Source organism: Vipera berus (assembly GCF_964194415.1).
Source record: "Vipera berus genome assembly, chromosome: 5".
NCBI classification, from domain to species: domain Eukaryota; kingdom Metazoa; phylum Chordata; class Lepidosauria; order Squamata; family Viperidae; genus Vipera; species Vipera berus.
Genome location: NC_138207.1, coordinates 58,016,456 through 58,036,506, shown reverse-complemented (window position 1 = coordinate 58,036,506; position 20,051 = coordinate 58,016,456). Strand labels below are relative to the sequence as shown.

Here is a 20,051-nt window from a genome sequence, read left to right as displayed (position 1 = left end):
CTAGTTACTATTTACTCTCCCCAATGAAGTAATAATTACAATTTGTTCAGATCATTGTAACACAAGCATTATATTGTAGTGGGAGAATTTATTATATGGTCAAAGGCTTATTGAAACTGTTCAACAAAGCTAATCATGTTTATGATCTGTATTTGTAGAATAATAGTTATTGGGATAAACTTATTATTTTAACTTATTGCAGATAGTTATACAATATTTTGTATGTATACGTGTGTGTTTATATGTATCTTTTCTATTTACACACTTGAGTCCAGTTGCATATTAATAACATTGTTTTCAGGAAATCTAAAATCTCCACACAGGCGGACATTAAGTGCAGATGCCACTAAAGTGAATCAACTCGACAGCACAGTTGATGACAGTGACTCAGCTTTTGTAGCTCAAAATGATCCTTTTACCAATGTGAGTGCTTCACTGCCTCAAAAGTTTGCTACATTGCCAAGACAGAAGAATCCATTTGAAGAAAACCCTTTATCGTGGGAACAAAATGTGGGCTTATTTTCAAAACCACCTGAAATAAAAAAGGACAATAAGAAAGAGAAAAAGGAGAAGGTTAGTCTTTTCGAAAGAGTAACTGGAAAGAAAGAAGGCAAACGATCAGATAGACTTAGTAACGGAGGATCAGAAGGCTCCTCTGATTTGAAATCACCCAGTCTTTTTGCTGAAAGTCATCAGGACAGCTTTGATTTTGATTCCACTAATCCCTTTACTACAAACTTCAAGCCAAAAAATACGCTGCTGTCTAGGTAAGTTCCTTGGTTAGATGTCTTGAAGTTGATGTTTATTTTTTTATTAAAATGTATTATTTTTATTCAAGGAGAACATTATTTAATTTAAAAAAATAAATATTACAGACCTGGACTGATATTTCAGTGCTGTGAAGGAACTAACCTAGGTAGGCATTGTGGAACAATCTGTTACAAACAGTTTTGCCATTCTATTATATAAAAGCCAGTGTACTCTTAAGATGCAGGATTATCTAACAAAGAATTAAGGACCCCTTGTGCTTTAAATGATCAAGCAAATCTTCAATATATCCATTATGAAAAGGCTGAATATGTCTATGCTTCTGTGTTTGGGGAACCCACCTACATGTTCAAGTTTTTTAAATGATTGAGATGCACTAACTTCCTCAGAAGACATCTCACTTTTGAAAGCAATTCTGAAGCATTGTACAACCTTTATAGACTAAGTGTGTCCTTTAGGTACCTTGATGCCAAGTTGTAATGGTGTGAGGTGTGCCCATTTTACAAGCTTTCTTGCTACAACTGTTAAGTGAACCTGGCTTCCCCTTGATTTTGGTTGTCAGAAGCTTGCAAAAGGTGATCACATGACTCCAGGACATTGCGACTGTGATAAATACATGCAAGTTGCCAAGCGTCCAAATTTTGATACTATGACCACAGAAATGCTGCAGTGGTTGTAAGTGTGAAAAGTGATACATTTTTTTCTGTGCCGTTACAACTTCAAATGGTCACTAAACAAATGGTTGTAAAGAGCCTTGGTGGAGCAGTGGGCTGATGCCTCCTTAAGTAACACCAGCTGCCTGCAATTAGTGCAGGTTCGCATCCCACCAGGCTCAAGGTTGACTCAGCCTTCCATCCTTCCGAGGTAGGTAAAATGAGGACCCAGATTGTTGGGGGCAATTAAGCTGACTTTGTAATAATGCCGCTTGGGGTGTGTGTGAAAGCCCTAACAAGCAGGCATATACATAGAATGAAGGCTACTGCTAAGCTTGTAAGCCGCCCTGAGTCTTCGGAGAAGGGCGGGATATAAATGTAATAAAAATAAAATAAAAAAATAAAATAAAGTCAAAGACTACCTGTACTAATCTGTTGAAGTTAGGTGTACTAACCTAATGAACTTTCTAGATTGACTTAAAGTTGCATATCATTTTGAAGAATAATATGTTATTTATACTGAAGTCAGTTTACTGCTGTTGAGATTTTTTTTATTTGTAAAGAAAGTCTTTTTAAGAAGTAATAGCTTAATTGGCTTTTTGTACACATTGATATAGAATCTATAGCTCTAATGACTAATTCTTTGAAAAACCTGCATGAGGTCATGTTGTCCGATAATAACAGAATTAATGTTTTGTAATCTCAATTATACTTTTCAAAAGGTCCTTGATCACTTACATTACTATAGTCTAATGGCTGTATTCATCATAGTAGCCCTCCAGGTGTTAATCTGTAGCTCTCATAGCAGTCCTGTGCATTGAACATACAGTATTTAAGAACAAATGTCAACTAAAATACTGGTTTTCCATGATATAGATAACTCTGTGTGCAACATTTTTATAAAAAAAATGTTTGTTTCTATGCTACACTACAGTAGGCTAATAAACTAATGTGAAAATTTCTCAATTTACAGCATTTGACAGGTGCTAAAACAAAAGCATCTTTAATTTTAATGTGTTGTTAGGCCATCTTTAGAGGGACTGTACAAAGTTATTAACAAGGTCCTCTGAGACAGGAGACAGGTAATTAACAAGACCTAGAGAAAGAGAATCTGGATAATTAACAAGCTCTTGGGCACTGGACACAGGGTAACAAATAGTCCAGTAGTTAAAGGCGACAGGTTGTTACTAGCATGATTGAATACCAGGTTTGAAAATGTGAACAGATAGATGTCTCAGGGAAGTGTCTAATTAGACTATTATTATGTTGGTTGCATAGTCAACCAGATGTTTAGACTGGATTTCACATTTTTATCTAACAAGTCCTTTCTAGGGACATAGGATAGACACCTATGATCTAGTCTATCTTTCTGCTTGGTAAAGGTTCTATTAAAGTGTATCAGACAAATGTTTGTTCAGCCTCAGTTTGAAGATTTTTAGTGGAGGAGAATCTACCACTTCATGAGACAGTCTCTTTTATTGGTTGAAGTGAAAGGGATGCTTACCTTCTGAAGATTAATGGATCATTTCTTCCCTGATCAACTGAAATGATGTGAGGCTCTCTTAGATGATACCATTGTTTATAACAAATGCTGGGAAAACCATTTAATGCATTAGAAAAAGTAGCGACAAATCTCCAAAAAGCTAGTTTTACAGTAGATCCAACAAAATGTCATCTGGGTTATAAAGAAATCAAATATTTAGGTTTTTTGGTAGTGAATGGAACCCTAACGGATAAAAGAGAGCCCAATTGAACAATATAACTAAAGAGAAACCAGTTAAACAATTGTGGGGAGCACCAGTATAAATATTGAAAATTGAAAAGTATTCACTAAGTTTTAAGCCCACTGTATATCTTATTTAAAAGTGATTATAATTTTATAATTATATAATTTATATAATTATAATTATTATGATTTTCAGCTTTTTTAAAATATATGATGGTGATGATAATGATGATTATGGTAAAATATATTCTAAAAAAGAGTAATAATGGAAAGATTTTGAATAAGGAACTAAATGGAGGAATAGCTAATATACTTTTGAAAATAAAAGTTTTTCCCACTAGTGAAAAATCAAATAAGTAATTTTAGCCTATTAAATACTGTTATGTGTTCAATGTTCTGTATTATGGTAATACAAAAAAGTGGTTTGACTTGTATCCTGTAATCTGCATTAATAGCTTATCTTTTGAAGAGTTATTTTACCACTTCAAACATTTTAAAAAAACTTTTAGGAAAAATTAAATTAATAAAAAATAAATAATTCCAGAACTGTGGTGCACACAATGTTCCTGTTCACCCTGTTTTTGCAAATATGTATTTATTATGAAGTCTTTATATACTATACGTTTCTGTATAAATTGTATCTTCAGTATTTGTTTAATAATACAGTTTGATTTTTAAAATGGACACAATTTTATGATATTTGTTTAACTTAGTTTATCTGAGCAGCATATCATCTTGATGTGTAATGTAAAATAGTCTTTTTAAGGCAGGGAAAGAAAATTTTGGGAAACAGGACCACACTTTTGAGGAGACTGAGGGTCACATTGAGTAGGTTAAGAATGTCAAATAGGTGAAGGCAATTTACACATATGCCTACTCTTATTTTCTAATAATTTTTTGTGGGGGGCATTGAGGGAGCAGGGGAATCTATTTAACTGTGTACGCTTATTTCAGGCTTGCATTAGAATTTTGTGTTTTCAAGCCTGAAATGGAAGATTGCCTTTTAGCAGTCTCACCAGAAGTCAGAAGTGTGTTGGGGGAAAAAGTTGGGATACGTTTGGCAGATAAGGGCAATCATAACTGTTAGGTAATATTGGCATATAAAATAATTGTAATATTTTTCGACTTCCGGTGGCTCCGTGGCGCCGGAGACAGCCTTCCCGGGCTGCCCGCCGCCCAGCTGTGTGATTTTTCGCCCGAAACAGCGCCGATCAGCTGTTCGGGCGAATTTGAAGCCCCCTCCTCGGGAGAAGAGGAGGGGGTGAGCCCCCAGGTAGGGGTTGAGTTCTCCGGGGCCGCCTGAGCTTGGAGCTTGGGCGGCTGAAGGATCGAACTCCCCCGCAGCCTGGGCTGCTCCCAGCTGGCTTGCGTCTCTGCTCCGGATTTCATGGAGCAGAGCCAGGCGTCTGCGACCATCCCTGCTTGAAGGAGAGACTATGAAAGGAAAAGAGCAGGCAGAGCAGTACAAGAGGGAAAGATGAAGAGATGAAAAGGATTATTTTATTTTACTCTCGAGCTTGATGGACTTTGCTTAAAACTTAAAGTGAAAGTGCGACACAATTGTAAGTAAAAGATGGCGTCTAAACCTCCCCCTAGAACTTTTCGGAGTGCTGGAAATTCTCCGGTGCAACAACAATCATTACTGCAGGCGTTGCATTCTCCAGATGTAGTGACATCGAAGGATCTTGAAAAACATACCCAGTTAATTTTGGAGTCAATGGGTGTTAAATTTGCACAGATGGAGGAGAAATTGGAGAAATTGGAGCAGAGAATGGAAGAAAGGATGGAACAGAAACTTGGAGAGATGAAGGTAGACATTTTGTCCTCAGTGCATAAAATAGCTAAATGTGTGGAGGTGCTGGATGACAAAGTGGCAGAACTGATTCAAAAGAATGCTATATTAGAAGCAAAAGTATTGGAAATTGAAGATTTCAAAGACAAAATGGATAGCGAACTGAGCTTGGCCCAATTTTATCAGATGCAGTTTGCTGTTAGAATTAGAGGCCTAAAAGAGAATATTAAGGAAGATTTAAAGCAGCTGGTTTCTGAGGCTTTTGAGGTGGTATTGAACCATCCAGCATCTGAAATAAAACAAGGCATGGACAAAGTGTTTCGTGTGAACTCGTGGATTGCTAAACAGAGAAAGTTGCCTAGAGATGTGGTGGTTTATTTTGTAAAAAGGGAAATTAGAGATGAAGTTATACAAGCTGCCTATGATACTAAAGTTGTGATTGCTGGTCAAGAAGTTTTGGTTTTAAAAGAAATTCCTCCAAAGATTTTAAAGAGAAGGAAGGACTTTATATTTCTTGTGCAAGAGCTCAAGCAAAGGGATATAAGGTTCAGATGGGAGATCCCAGCTGGGTTGAGCTTCATGTATGAAGGCAAAAGGTACTGTTTGGGTACTGTGAAGCAAGCGCATGATTTTTACAACAATGTCTTAAAAGCAACCCCATCAACATTTTTGGAAGCTGCAGAGGGATCTGGAGAAGGAGAACATCAAGAGGATGAAGATGGACAGATAGACGAGAATGGTACAGGAGGAGATCAAGCTGCAACTCTTTTGGATGATCCTAGAGAACAGAGGGTGACGCGTGCTGCCTTAAAACGCTCAAAAAAGAAAAGAAGATAGGTCTAGTAGAAATCTATGGAACTTCCACAACATACTGATAGTCAAGTGGTAGTTGTGTTTTTAAGAGTTTTGGGATGATATGTATGGTAATAGAATCTTTAATTTGGAATTAATGGACAATTTACTACAGAGGAAGAGGAAGAAAGTTTTGTGGGTTAATGTGGGTTAATTTGTGTAAGAATTATCTATTATAGCCTATTTTGGCCAGAGAGGTTAATAGGGATAGGTGTTTGTGATGTGTAAATGAGAATATGTTTAGGAAATAGTGAATTGTGGAAGAACATAGATGGGAATGACGCTAGTTTTCTTTTATTTTAGTTCTTTATACATATTTAGTATTATTAAGGATTGGTTTACTCTATATAAGCTAGAGAGTGATGGATTTTAGAGTTTATAATTGTTAGTATATGATTGTTTATGATTGCTTTTTAGATATATACCTTGTATTTTGCTCTGGGAAGTCGGGGGGGGAGGGGGGGAGGAGGGGATGTAGGGGGGGAGGCAGGGGAGGGAGGAGGGAGAGGGGGAGGGGGGAGATAGGGGGGAGGTAGGGAGGGGAGGAGGGAGGGGGAAGGGGGGGGTTTTTTTTTAAAGGAAAACTGTATTTTAAAACTTTTCAATAAAAAAAAAATAATTGTAATATTTTTCTAATGTTTTGATTTTGGAAGCCTGATCATTTTGTGGTAATTAATTCATATTCTTAAAATGTAAAGGCAAACAACACTCACATAAAAGTATACTGCTACTCTTGTGACCTGTTCACATAGGTTTGCTTCTGCTATACCTGTACTGTTTCTATTTTCCAAACCTCCAGAAGTACTTAGAAGAAAGTTAATTTCTGTTTTCACTTCTGCCCGCTTGAGATACTGTAAACCAAGAGCAGATAGTTTTAACAGCCTGAATATTTACAGCTCCTACAACAAAGATATAGCCCTGGTTTATAAAAAATGTTAAAAAGAAATTATACAAATAGATGTTTCTTAACTCCCAAAACATATCTTAAGACTTTTATATTTTAAGTCATTCTTGTGAATTTCAATATAATCGTTTTGAGAGAATTAAAAATGATACAAGTTATGCCTTTTCTAGTTTCTAACTAATTATATTTTGTTATTTAGAATTATTAAAGATTTGAATTCATGGAAATTAGAAATGTCCACTCTCTAGCTGCTAGGGATAAATGACTTTTTCCTTCATTCTTCATTTGGACCAAATTGCAATATTGTTTCTTCAAAGGAGAAAATGGCAAACCAGTTGTTTCATACATTGTTGAATCAGTACCTATGGGATCATTGCACTGATAACCTCAAGCTTATGAAGAGATTTTAGTTTACTTTCTTCTGACTTTCTCTTCCTCTCTGATAATACTTTAACAAATTCTTCTGGAAGGAAAACTAATATCCTTATCCCCATCCTAACTATATCCTTGGTACATGGACCCAAAGCCCCAGAGGGCAATCATTATTGTTTTAGGACAGCTATCCTTACGTTGAAAACCTGGTATAAACTACTTCAGCCAATTTTCACATAGCATTTATTCTAGATCAGGGGTGTCAAACTCAATTTCATTGAGGGCCGCATCAGCATTGCGGTTGCCCTCAGTGGGCCGGGTGGGTATGCCAGGGTGGGCCTGGCCTACTGGGTGGGTGTGGCTAGAGTGTGTATGGCCTACTGGGTGGGTGTGGCCAGCTCTATTGTTCACATCAAGGGTGCCTATGGGGGCCTGGGCAGGAGTGGGACAGATCTGAGGATCTCTGGCAGAAGGAGGGTCTCTGGGCCAGGGCCAAGGCAGTGGGGGCCGTTCCCTCACTGTTTCCAGGATGGCTTTGCGGGCCACATGAAACCACTTCGCGGGCTGGATCCGGCCCCCGGGCCTTGTGTTTGACATGTGTTCTAGATAAAGAAGGGCACATAGGAATCAATGCGTTTTAGTATCATTAAAGTTGGAATAGGGTCAACCAACCCTCAACTTATTCACTCTTAGTATATATGTTTACATTAATAGAAATTTTAAAATGCTACATCCAAATAGTTTTCTATGATGTGTAGTATTTGCATATAATGTATATATAGTTTACTGCTTCTTACTATGACTTCATATAAAGAAGAGTGTGTTTATTTGTTTTGTAACCAGAATGGTAGAACATTATTATCATGCATGGTCATTTTCTTGAGCTTACATATGGTCTGATAATGTCTTGTAAGGGTTTGGACTCTATTATTACATACAATTCTTAAAGAAATCCAAACTTTCTGAATTTTCTGTTTGGCTACACATGTTAAATATTAACACATGTTAACTTTTAAAAAGATAGTGCTGTTTAGAAAAAAAATCTTCTGTGTCTAATTTTCAAAAATCTGGGGGAAGGATGATGTATGGAAAAAAGAGCAACCATTATTTTGAGATATTACATGCTTCTAAATATTTATTATATATGTTTTTATTACTTCCATAGTTTCAATGTGAATTCTGAAAACTCTGAAGAATTTCAAAAAACAATGGTAAGTAACTACTTGATTGATGTTCCATTTGATATTAGAGGGAATATCCCCTATTTAAAGCTTAGTTGTTTAAAACTTTGTTGTTTTTAGCAGACTTATTGAACCCTAATTTAATAGTACAAATGTGCAGATTTTCTTTCCTGAATTAATCCAGAATCCCATCTGGATTATTTATTTCCTTCTTGAAATTGATAATTCAGAAACAAGTTGTCTTTTTTTGTTGGTTGTTTTCACATGTGATATACAGAGATATATTACCCCACAATAGGATGTGGTTAATAATTTAAAGGTATAAATAGCCTGTTCTTCATGAATCTGTGGTAAGTGGCCTCATGAATCAAACCATATATTAAAAGATTGGGTGAAAAGCAGAATCATGCAATCTAATCCCATACCTGATAGGAAGGGATTCTTCATGCATACTTACATGTTTTCTTAATGTTTTTAGGTACACAGAAAATAACAATTGACTTAAACTTCATAACTTAAAAAAGATGCACAGTATGAATTTGTACTGATATAAATATAGACCATTTCTCACACTTCTTGAATATGTAAGTGGGTCATATGACTGACCTGCACAGACAGAGTGCTATTTTCTTTTATTTAGGATGGCAATCTTTTAGTGGTTGGAGGCAGCACTTTTTTCTAGAAGCAAAGGTTATGGTGGATGGAACATTAATGGACAGTGGAAACAACCAAATGTCACATTTTGCTGGGGGTAGGGTTTATTGCTTTCCCTTTTTGTTTTGGAGAGATTTTAACTTCTTTTAAGATTGTTTATACGCTTTTTAAAATAATCTTCTGCCTTAAAATCCGAATAAATTGCTTTATCGGTTTTAGGCGTTGGCCGTATATGATGTTATGGCAGCTGCAAAAAAATGCTCAAAGGTCATAGCTGCCTATCCTTACTCTATGTTGAAGAAAAATTAATTATCTAACTTTATTTATGTTGCTGTATATTTCTCCCCAGTTTCTTGCTTTCTAATCTGAAGAGATTAACCCCTCTCGGCCTCTATTTTTATTGAAAGGATTCATACTTCTCAACTATATTACCTGTTGTTTTTCACCTTGGATATATTGTTTAATTGAGTGACATAATAATACTGCCTCCTACAGGCTTGTATGTTTGATGGAAATATGAACTTTTATTCATTAAATTCATTGGAATATATATTTTAAGAAGGAAATATATTGGAAGGTAACAGAAATACTGGAAGATGACAATGCATGAGTACTTTTGAACCTAAGTCCCCTAATCCCTTTTCATCCTTTTACTTTTTGTTTATTCAAAGATAATATACTCAATTATTATTTGCTAAATCCAAGTCCTATGGGTCTTTTTAAGTGGGTTAGAAAAGTTAATCCAAATGTGAATTCTAGATTGATTAATAAATATCACAAGATAATAATCAAGAAACATTTATTTATTTATTAAAAATAAACTCAATCATAAAAGACTCCCAGTACTGCAGGAAGAGCAATAGCGACAAACCAGAATGAAAAAAGAAAATGTAATTTAGAATTACTGGGGGGGGGGGAAATGTAAGTAGCCCTCACTTTGCAATCCAATTGAGACTGGAATTTCCCTCTCTGTGATGTGGCAATTAGGCAAAGCAGCATTAGTGACGTCACTTGAGGTTTTTAAGAAGAGATTTGACAACCCTTTGTCCAAAGTGGTGTAGGATCTCCTGCTTAAGCAGAGGGTTAGAGTAGAAGACCTCTAAGGTCCTTTCCAACTCAGTTTTCTGTTATTTTTTCAATAAGTGAGGACTTTCACTAGGCATTCCATGTTCATTTGCATTTGGAGAACACGGTATCTTTGGAATAGGTGGTGATATAGATACCGTTGACTCAGCCTTCCATCCTTCCGAGGTAGGTAAAATGAGGACCCAGATTGTTGGGGGCAATTAAGCTGACTTTGTAATAATGCCGCTGGGGTGTGTGTGAAAACCCTAATAAGCAGGCATATACATAGAATGAAGGCTACTGCTAAGCTTGTAAGCCGCCCTGAGTCTTCGGAGAAGGGCGGGATATAAATGGAATTAAAATAAATAAATAAAATAAATTTCATAGAAATAATCAGCAGCCCGAATTGCACTCAGAAAAATCCTGGTATTCAATATGTCTCCTGCAGCATGTTGTCACAAGACTGTAACGAAATAGTCCTGCTGCATTTTATACTACTGGCAATTGAAGTTTCTGGGTGCTCTTTTAAGAGCAGCCCCGTGTAAAGCAGTTTGTAGCAATAAGGGAAGTGATAAGGGCATGAGTGGCAATCTTTAGTGCCCATGTACTAGCTGGTCAATGTTTCTACCTATGGACTTCCATGAACTTCATAAACCTTATAAATCATCATGAAAAATAAAAAGAGGTTCTTAAATGCTAGATCTGTTTCTTCAGTTTAAACATGGCAATATTACGGCCTGTTCTGTAATAACTATAAAGTTGGTTTCCCCTTGTTTAAAGAGAATGCTATTTCTCCCGACTCAGCTGAAGCTGTCACTAATTTAAGAATCAGTTCATTAGATTTGGTGAATTGTTTAGGAAGAACTCAATTGAACTCATTGAGCTACCACATTTATCTTTAGTAGGCTTGCATAACAAATGTTATTATTTACCCAGTATTTCAAAGCTTTTTATTTTTGTGCCTCTATATCATTATTCAGAACAATATAACACATTTCTAAAAAGCTACTTTACTCTTGAAGTCCAAATTATGGGAAATACAATGTGTAGAAGGCACTTTTTAGGAAATTTGAAACGTAACAATTGCAAGAATTCAAATATTCCAGCCTTAACAAATAAAGTTGAAGTAATTTAAATAGCGTTCTTTCAATGACTTACATTGTGGGTTTCCCCTGGGAAATGGTATTTTTTATATTTGCTTTGTTTTGTTAGTGCTATCACCTGTGACTGAATGAGAAGTAGCCCATTGAAAAGAAAGCCTAATTAAAAGCCAAAAGGAGAATGGAAAAGTAAAAGGAGATGTGAAAGTGGTTTCAATTATATTCCCAAAACAAAGTTCCTTATTAGAATAAACAAATGATCAAAGAATGCCAAGTTCAAATGTTATCTTTGCTTTTTCCAGCAGCAACTATCAGTTTGTACCCAAATAATACTTGATTATCAGGTTTTCTCTACTTGCTTGCTCGTTTGAAACTGTGGTGCTTTTCTCCTATTCTTTACTGAATTTGATATCAATATTGTTGGGAAATAGCATAGAATATTCATTTTTAGTTAATTTGTCCTTATTTACTGAACATGTGTTTCCATTTAAGATAGCAACATTATATCGATCTCAATCATTACATTAGTTGCATAGATATAGTTGTTTTACTTGAAACTATGCATATGTTCTGATCTAAATGATCAGAAATGAACAAAATTTAATATATTCAACCATCTGCGGTATATAATTAAAATGGTATTTCTGCCAACTGTTACAAAGTTGGAAACATGAACAAATTTGATTATCTAAAATATGAATATATTTTTAAAAGTGCAAATGAATATATAAATACAGAATTATTATTTAATTCAGAGAAACAAAAAGTATGGATCAACATTTCATTTAGATTTTGCAACCTATGCCTATGATTCTGTAAACATGTCCCAATCATAAGTATTTGTAAAGCTGCAGGAGATATAAACAATATTCTGAAATGATTGCTAAAAACAATGAGATATAAACATAAATAAAGCACTCTTTTTATTTTCAATTAATGGTCAGGAGCTCAAAAAAAAAATAACACTTGACAGATTTGCAGCATTTATGTTGCCTCCCTCCCTCACCTATTCTAATTAGCTTTATTTCAACTTTCCACCTGCATATTTTAATGATATGATAGGTGCCAAGCTTTAAATAGAAGTAATTTAAATGAAAGGGATCGAAACTGAATTATTGTGCATTTGATGTATTAAAATCCTGTATGTATGACCAGGAGCCATATAAAACAAATTTCAGAGATTCTATTTTTTACTAACTGTGCATTGCAATATTGATAGTTTATTGCTATCCTTAAATTTACATATTACAGTCAACTTTGGTCAATCTGGAAGAGAAACAAGTACTCACATAGCAGTTAGACCCACTGAAATATGAATCTTCCAAGAATTCTGATTTTTCTATTACAACTTTGTCAGAACAAGAAAATGTACTTAGACAAACAATGCTTTAGAAGCACCTTAAATCTTTGATCCTTTAAGATTCAGTTCTGAAAGAAAGGCAGTTCAAACATTTTTAGATATGTCTTGAATAAATAATTCCATTCCCTACATTACCAGAATAGGCAAAGATTGGTGTATAAAATTGTACAGATAAGGTATCCAAAATGGAACAAGGGACATTTGCATACTCTTTCATTAGGTTACAGAATTAGAACATGTTGTCAGATTATAATGATATATAGAACAAACATTAAGATAGTTTGGTCAGAGATGTTTGCATTTTGTCAAACTGCATGGAAATTTTCCAATCATATTCATCATGTAGTATCTAAATGCTTCAGATACATATCTGGAATCTTGCAAATGTTCTTCCAGTTTTGCATATTAGAAAATAATTGTGTACATCTAAATGTTTCACTTACTTTTAAATGCCATTTTACATCTATACCTATATTATTATTATTATTAATTTAATTTGTATACCGCCCTTCTCCCGAAGGACTCAGGGCAGTGAACAGGGCAATACATATTAAAAAACAAAATACAAAAATATATGTCTGTATCTGTCTATGAGTGTGAATAGTTTCAAAAGGCAGAAGGATTCATAGTTATATTTGATGAGCTCATTATTAGTTGGTGATTTGAATGTATTAAGTGTCATCCAGATAAATAAACAAGGAACAATATTTTTATGTCATAGATTTTACTTCATATATGCAGTATTACTTTACATTTCATTCATTCAGTTGCAGATTATTGAATGATAGTGTGATTTCTGCGGATGTGAATTAGCCCTAACTTGCTGTTTAAATATAGAAAGTGATAGATATGAGCAAATCTTAAAATAGAGCCTGAATTCATTAAAAAGAAGCATGTAGCATTATCTCACTGTTGGGAAGTGACCAAGAAATGTTTTTGAGTCATGTCTATTATCCATTTTAATCATATTGGGTTCTTTTCAAATATAGACTAGTTGCTTTGCATCATCATCTGCCAGGAAAATGGGAAATAGTCCAGAGAAATGTTCACTTAATAACACTGCACTGTGGATCCCAGATGGAGGCCTCTTTTCACTTAGATCTCAATTACAATCTGCTCCTGCTTTTGGTGCAGATCAACAGTGAGGGGGGGGGGGGATGATGTACTATAAATTCCTTAGTATTTATATTTTCCTGCAACTTTCTTATTGAAGTTCTGCCAGAATTAATCAGCTGAACCATTCTGATAGTTGCAGAATTCTCCCAGAACTTTTTGGGTTGTTTTATTTATTTATTTGTTGCTTTTGCGTGTGTATTTATGTCCTGATTTTCAATTAACTTCCTATTCACATATAACGAGAGAGAGAGAAAGAGAGACGCCCTGTCCTCAGGTTTAGAACTTTAAAAAAAAAGATAGACAAGCAAAGGGAGTGGATGAGATCAGTTCTTCAAGGCCAGAATAAAGTGATAAATTATACCTAGGATTTGTGACTAGCTAGGCAAGCCTAATCTTTGTTCCTCTAATTCTTTCTTGAATGGCAATTAATTGTTCCTGCTTTTTTCACTTTTCTCCTTTTCTGGCCCAAGTCTACAGGATGTTGCAGCTAAGGGTTTCTATCTACATAGAAAGATATATCTGTCAGCCTAGCATTCCAGTACTTCATAGTCATAGCAGTTGCCCTAGGATCCTTAACTGATAGCAGAAACTACAATATATTCCTTTTGTTCATTTTTTTGTATCAGAGCTAGTTTTTTCCATAAAGGTAAAGGTTCCCCCGTACATGCGTGCTAGTTGTTTCCAACTCTAGGGGCCGGTGCTCATCTCCATTTCAAAGCCGAAGAGCCAGCGTTTGTCCGAGGACGTCTCCGTGGTCATGTGGCCGGCATGACTAGACGCCAAAGGCGCACGGAACGCTGTTACCTTCCCACCGTAGTGGTCCCTATTTTTCTACTTGCATTTTTACGTGCTTTCGAACTGCTAGGTTGGCAGAAGCTGGGACGAGTAACAGGCGCTCACTCTGTTCCATACCATTGACCAATTGTATAATGGGATATATAAATACAAATCAGAACTTTTTGCATAGCTATTTTGATAGAAAAAAATAGAAATATACCCAATCTTATAATTCTTGAAATTTAGTGGCTGATTTGAGAAAATGTCTGAAACAGTTGTTTCCACCTATTACTTATAAACACCATTACAACTTCTAGTGAGGAATAAATAAAATTCCCGAATTGTTCATGTTTGTGTCAGTTATAAAATTTCATGCATTGCTTACATGGCAATTTATACACAGAAAGACACATATAGTGAATAGTTCTGAAATTGCATGGTTAAAATTGGCTGTGATATAGAAATATTATCTGCAGCTTCCATGTGGTAGTAATATAAGAATTCTTGGTTTTTACCAATCGATATGACATATAGGACACATTTATTAAATGCTCTGCATTTTTTAGAAATGGGGTTCTAATTATTCATTAATTCATGGAGTTTGTACATCACCATGTACAGTGCTATTTAGTATGAGTTGTGATAATAGAGTTAGAGCAGTGTTGAAATTACATGAGATGATATGGAGAAGCTGGATTATATACAAGTAATCCTTAATTTATGAACTTTTCTTTAATAACTATGCAAAGTTATGATAGCACTGAAAAATGATGTTAATGACAGATGTTCTGGTCCCAACTGTGCTTGTGAGAACTACCTGTAAGCTGTTTGTTACAATATTTTTAAAACCTGTCATATCCAAGAGAGAAATGGGTCTTGATGGATTTGCAGTATTTATGCAGAGGTGTTTGCCATAAGTGTATTTCTTTGCTCCTCTTTATTTAAAAGTGCTTCTATAATGCATACTGCATTTTGAATTATATAGAGAAACTTTTGTGAAGCCTCTGAATCACACTTTTCTATTATGACTATGCTTCTAGTTCTACCCTTAAAAATATCTTTATTCTAGGATGGAAATCCTTTTGATGCTGCCACAGGATATCATAATCTTACATATGAAGAGGTCTTGCAGGAGTTGATGAAACACAAAGAACAACTGAAGAAAAAAGATACCCACATTCGTGAACTTGAGGACTATATTGACAATCTTTTAGTACGAGTAATGGAAGAAACTCCAAGTATTCTGCGAGTGCCATATGAACCTTCTCGGCGAGCTGGCAAATTTTCAAAAACCTGAGCTAATGCCAACACTCCTTGGTATTAATTAAGAGGATGGATTGCTTAGTGCAGTGTTTTGATATTGTAAATTTCATATTCATGCTTTGTCCTGAGAGCATTTGACTCCAAATTTAAGTTAGTATTAGTTCTTGAATCTGTATACAAACTCCAGGTTTTATAAGGTGAAAATGTAAGCTCCTTTTGCTGCAAAACATTCCTTTACCTTGAACATGTACATCCAGATATGCTTCATTTTCAAAATATTATGGTTAGTTGGGATATCCTGTACAGTAATCATCTAATATATATACTTGAATATTTATTTTGTACTTCAGTTAATCACTTTGGAGTTGCAGCATGCTGCCAGAATGAATGTGCATAGTCAGAATGTGTTTTGCAGCTCTTAATATGAAGGAAAATGTGGTGATGTACTTTAGGAATCACTAGTAAATGAGGGGATAATACATTTTTTCCTGAGAAGGTAGACAGTATTGATCCTTAATGTAGTGCTTATTTGAAATAATTACATCTGTGCTCTTGAAGAAATGAGAGCTTTTCAAATGGCAAATTCCATAAACTATATGGATGGAAAAGAGCTTAATATATTAAGGTACAGTATGCCATTGGTTTAAGCACACATATGCACATTTTAAAAAAGAGAAATAAAGCAGAAGAAACTAGTGGATAATACCTCATTTTTTAGACAATAAGAAGTATGGGGGAAAAGCTGACAGGAACATAACACTGTAATATTAGTATGTCAGCCAACCTATACATGTGTGTTTAGGGGTTTGTCTGTACACACATAAACATATGCATTAACGTATGCATCATGCATCATTTGGGTTCTGCAATATTTGAGAGAGGAAATTGAGATTAATTTGTTTGTTTTTTCAAATATAGGAAATTATTTTTTAAAATAGATTGCAATTACTTCAGTACTTAATTCTGTGTCAGAGTCAGATATTGTCCTCCATTAAAGAGCAATGGATATATTTGACTTAGCATGTCTCTGACTTAATAAATTTATGTGCATTGTTGTTTAACTACCGTATTTCAAAGTGGTAAATGCAATTCTAATGGAAAATATTGCCATACAGACAATATTGTTTACTATATTGTAATCAAAACGTTATTCCTTTATTTTATAAAAAATTCAGGCAGAATGATTGCTAGTATGAAGTGCAAATAGGCTTAGACATAAGGATACAGCGTTGGGAAGAATAAAATAACATTTTTGTTCAATTTTCTTCTTGATTGTGTAATGCAGATTTTTTCCATACACATATTAAGGATTTCTATGGAGAAGAATGGAAAATATTTTTCAGAGTATTAATAAATTTAATTCAGAAAGTTTTGTTTTTGATTATGCATTACTGATTAAAACTCTTTTGTAACTAAAATAAGTTAGCAGTATTATCAGAACGAGCAAGAATTCTTTGTATTTTTAATTCTCCCTACCCACATTAAACAGCGTATTGTGCCATGAACAGAGATCCCACTTGGATTATTAGACTTTGGTTTATTTTTCAATATGGTTTGGAATAAACAAGTAAAACTTATTAAGTGGAGATATTTTGCATACATTTTTCCTCTATAATTCAAATTAAGTACAAATCCTAAGCTATGCTTTATTTGTTAACATTAACTTGTGCATTTAAAATAGGTGTTTATTTTCATAGTTTGTACGGAATATATTTTAAAAATCAGTTGTTGATTGAAAGTTTACAGATGTTGCATAGTAACACATTTAATGACTTCCACTTATATTATTTAAATTCTTGGGCCATTGACATTTATTCTGAGATTCCAATATATTAAATTCATTAGATCCTTTCTACATGTGTTCTTTAAATATACCAGCTGAGTATAAACCACTTTATATGTTGGAAGTTTTAATATTTAACTTTTTAAAACTTTTTAAGTTTTCAAATTACCTTGGTTAATCTTAATGGGAAATATCAACAGGCTGGAACGTAAAGTGTTTAATTCTTAGAATTAAAATAAAGTTAAGTTTTATGAAGGGTTTTATTTTTTGTTTTGCTTAAATTCTCTATTCCTTTTAATTTCTGTTTGATACAAAAGCAAATTAAAGGATACTTTAAATTTACAATAGTTAATTATAAAAATCACAAAAAGGCAGGTATATTAAAAGGCATCATAAAATATATTCAATGCAATGTATATAAATAGCAACTCTTTATAATTTGTATATTAAATGGCTTATATATTTATTAATATAATTTAAATACTGCTTTGTGAGCAACTTCTTAAATATCAATTTGTTTAGGTACATAATACCTGAAACTTCAAAAGAGGTACAAGGCTTCCTTTTATAAATGTTTTACAGACACAAGCACAAAGTACCAGCTATAATATAAATTAGCAGGGATCTCCTTTGAAAGCATAATTGTTGTGTCTATGTCTCTTTAACAGTATAGAAGGCAATTTTGTTTAAATATGATATTGGTGAAATCACAGCCAGTATTAATGTGTTTTCAGAGCTTATTACTCTCTGCAAAGCATATAATTCATTAATTTATTTAAAATAGAATGCTTCCTCCAAGAATGTTCCATGCAAAATAAATTCTGAAGCATTGTTTAAAATCAAATTACATTTGTTGAAATTATCTGATGGGTAATATTGGGAAAGCATATATTTTACACACCTTTGTGATACCTTGCATGAGCATTAATTTCAGGTTAATTACCAATTTTCATTGAATATAGAATTATCCATAGATTATAGTTGCCTAATCTATTATTGTTGGCCTTAAATCAAGGGTTATTCGTAATGGTCCAGCTATGAAAACATTGCCCTCTTTATATTTTGAAGACTTTTCGATTGGAGTAATAAAGTAATCTCTGTTAAGCATTTTAATGAGTTCCTCCCTTCTTTTGCTCAAATTCTTAAAAGAAATTAAATGTATATCTTAAAGTTATTGCTGCACTGAACATTATTAACAATGTAAAATTGCTATCTATCCAAAGGCCAGTGCACAAGTTATGCATTTGTAGAGTGTTAGGAATGCAAATATATGTATTTGAAAAACATGTTTTAAGTAAAGTATGTTAATTTCCTCCTGATTTCAAAGCAACTGAGTAGAGGCCACAGCATTGATAGGAAGAAAAAGGCAGTACTTAGTTCCATTAAACTATTTCTCCTCCCAAGTATTCTAAACATGAGATATTCTCCTGGATTCCCTTTTTATGAATGTCCAATATAGTTCTAGATTTTATTACTTTTATTAAATGTTTTTAGTATACAACTGCTACAGCACTTTATCTTTTTTAAAATTTTAAAAATAATTTTATGATTTATTTAAATTAAGTAAATTATCACACCCTAAAAGATTGTTAGCCTAACTATATCTTCAAAACTAAGTATCAAAAGAATCTCAAGTATATATACTTTATCATGAATGATCTATCCGATTCATTCAGCATGGATGATTCCAGTTTTTATGTATTAGTGTGATAAAATGCATCAACCTGTATAGCCATATATTAAATCCCCAAACAGGTCTTGCACTGAGAAAAATTCAGCTATTTCATTGAACTACAATTTTTCTCCACAAAATGGAAAGTCATTATGTAAATTGCACCTATGTTTGTAGAATGTGAAAACGCATGAACCATCACTTTTGTTGCATTTGTAGTCTTCAAAACTTTTTAAAAATCAAAATTGTAATCCTAAATTTTAGATTTTGTCCCATTGGTTGCTGCATGTTAAGCACTAATAAAATACCACTGTGTACTCCAGTCACTTGTGTTGTCGTCATTTTAATATATTCAGTATATGCTATATTTTACTATGCCATACCAAATAAATAGATGAAATGCATTTCATGCAATAAGATTTAAAAATTTCAATTAATCTGGATGCATTGATCCTAAATTACTATTGGCCAGTCTCCAAACTTCTCCTTTTGGGAACCTGGATGGAATTGATACACTTCTCCTGCTCCTGGTTTTTGATAGCATTGACCATAATAATTTACTGGGCTACCTTTGAGGATCAGGAAGCCTTACAGTGGCTCTTCTCCTTCCTAAGAAAATGGTTATGGTCTGCAGTTATGGGGAAGGAATTGTCAACCCAGTGGCCTCTGCTATATGGGATACCTGTAAAGAGTAAGAGGTTGATCTTGACGGAGAAGATCAGAGAGAGACAACAAGCAAATAAGCACTGAGATTGAGGTTTGGCCGAGGGGGGGGGCGGGTGGAGAGCGACAGAAGTATCCCAGTCAGACTCCTAAATTCACATGAAGATAGAAGAACAAGCACATTCTGACTTGCAAAATTCAGTTACAATAGCCAATCTTAATAAAACTTAAAAGTCGGTTTTGAAATGACTGGTATCTGTTTCTTGGTGTAGTTTACACCAAGTACTTGGGGGACTGCTCCTCCCATGCATTTAACATCAATATCAAACCACTGGGAAAGGTCTAACAAC

General features: G+C 34.2%; 1 protein-coding gene across 1 annotated transcript in view; it reads left to right on the top strand.

Moving 5' to 3' along the window:
- Positions 1-19,354, top strand: part of RAB11FIP2 (RAB11 family interacting protein 2) — a 33,117-nt gene extending 13,763 nt beyond the window's left edge. The window contains exons 3-5 of the mRNA XM_081328866.1: positions 302-767; positions 8,233-8,278; positions 15,390-19,354. Coding sequence (XP_081184992.1) covers positions 302-767; positions 8,233-8,278; positions 15,390-15,617 — 740 coding nt within the window. The 3' untranslated portion in view covers positions 15,618-19,354. The remainder of the gene's footprint in view (positions 1-301; positions 768-8,232; positions 8,279-15,389) is intronic.
- The last annotated feature ends 697 nt before the right edge of the window (positions 19,355-20,051 follow it).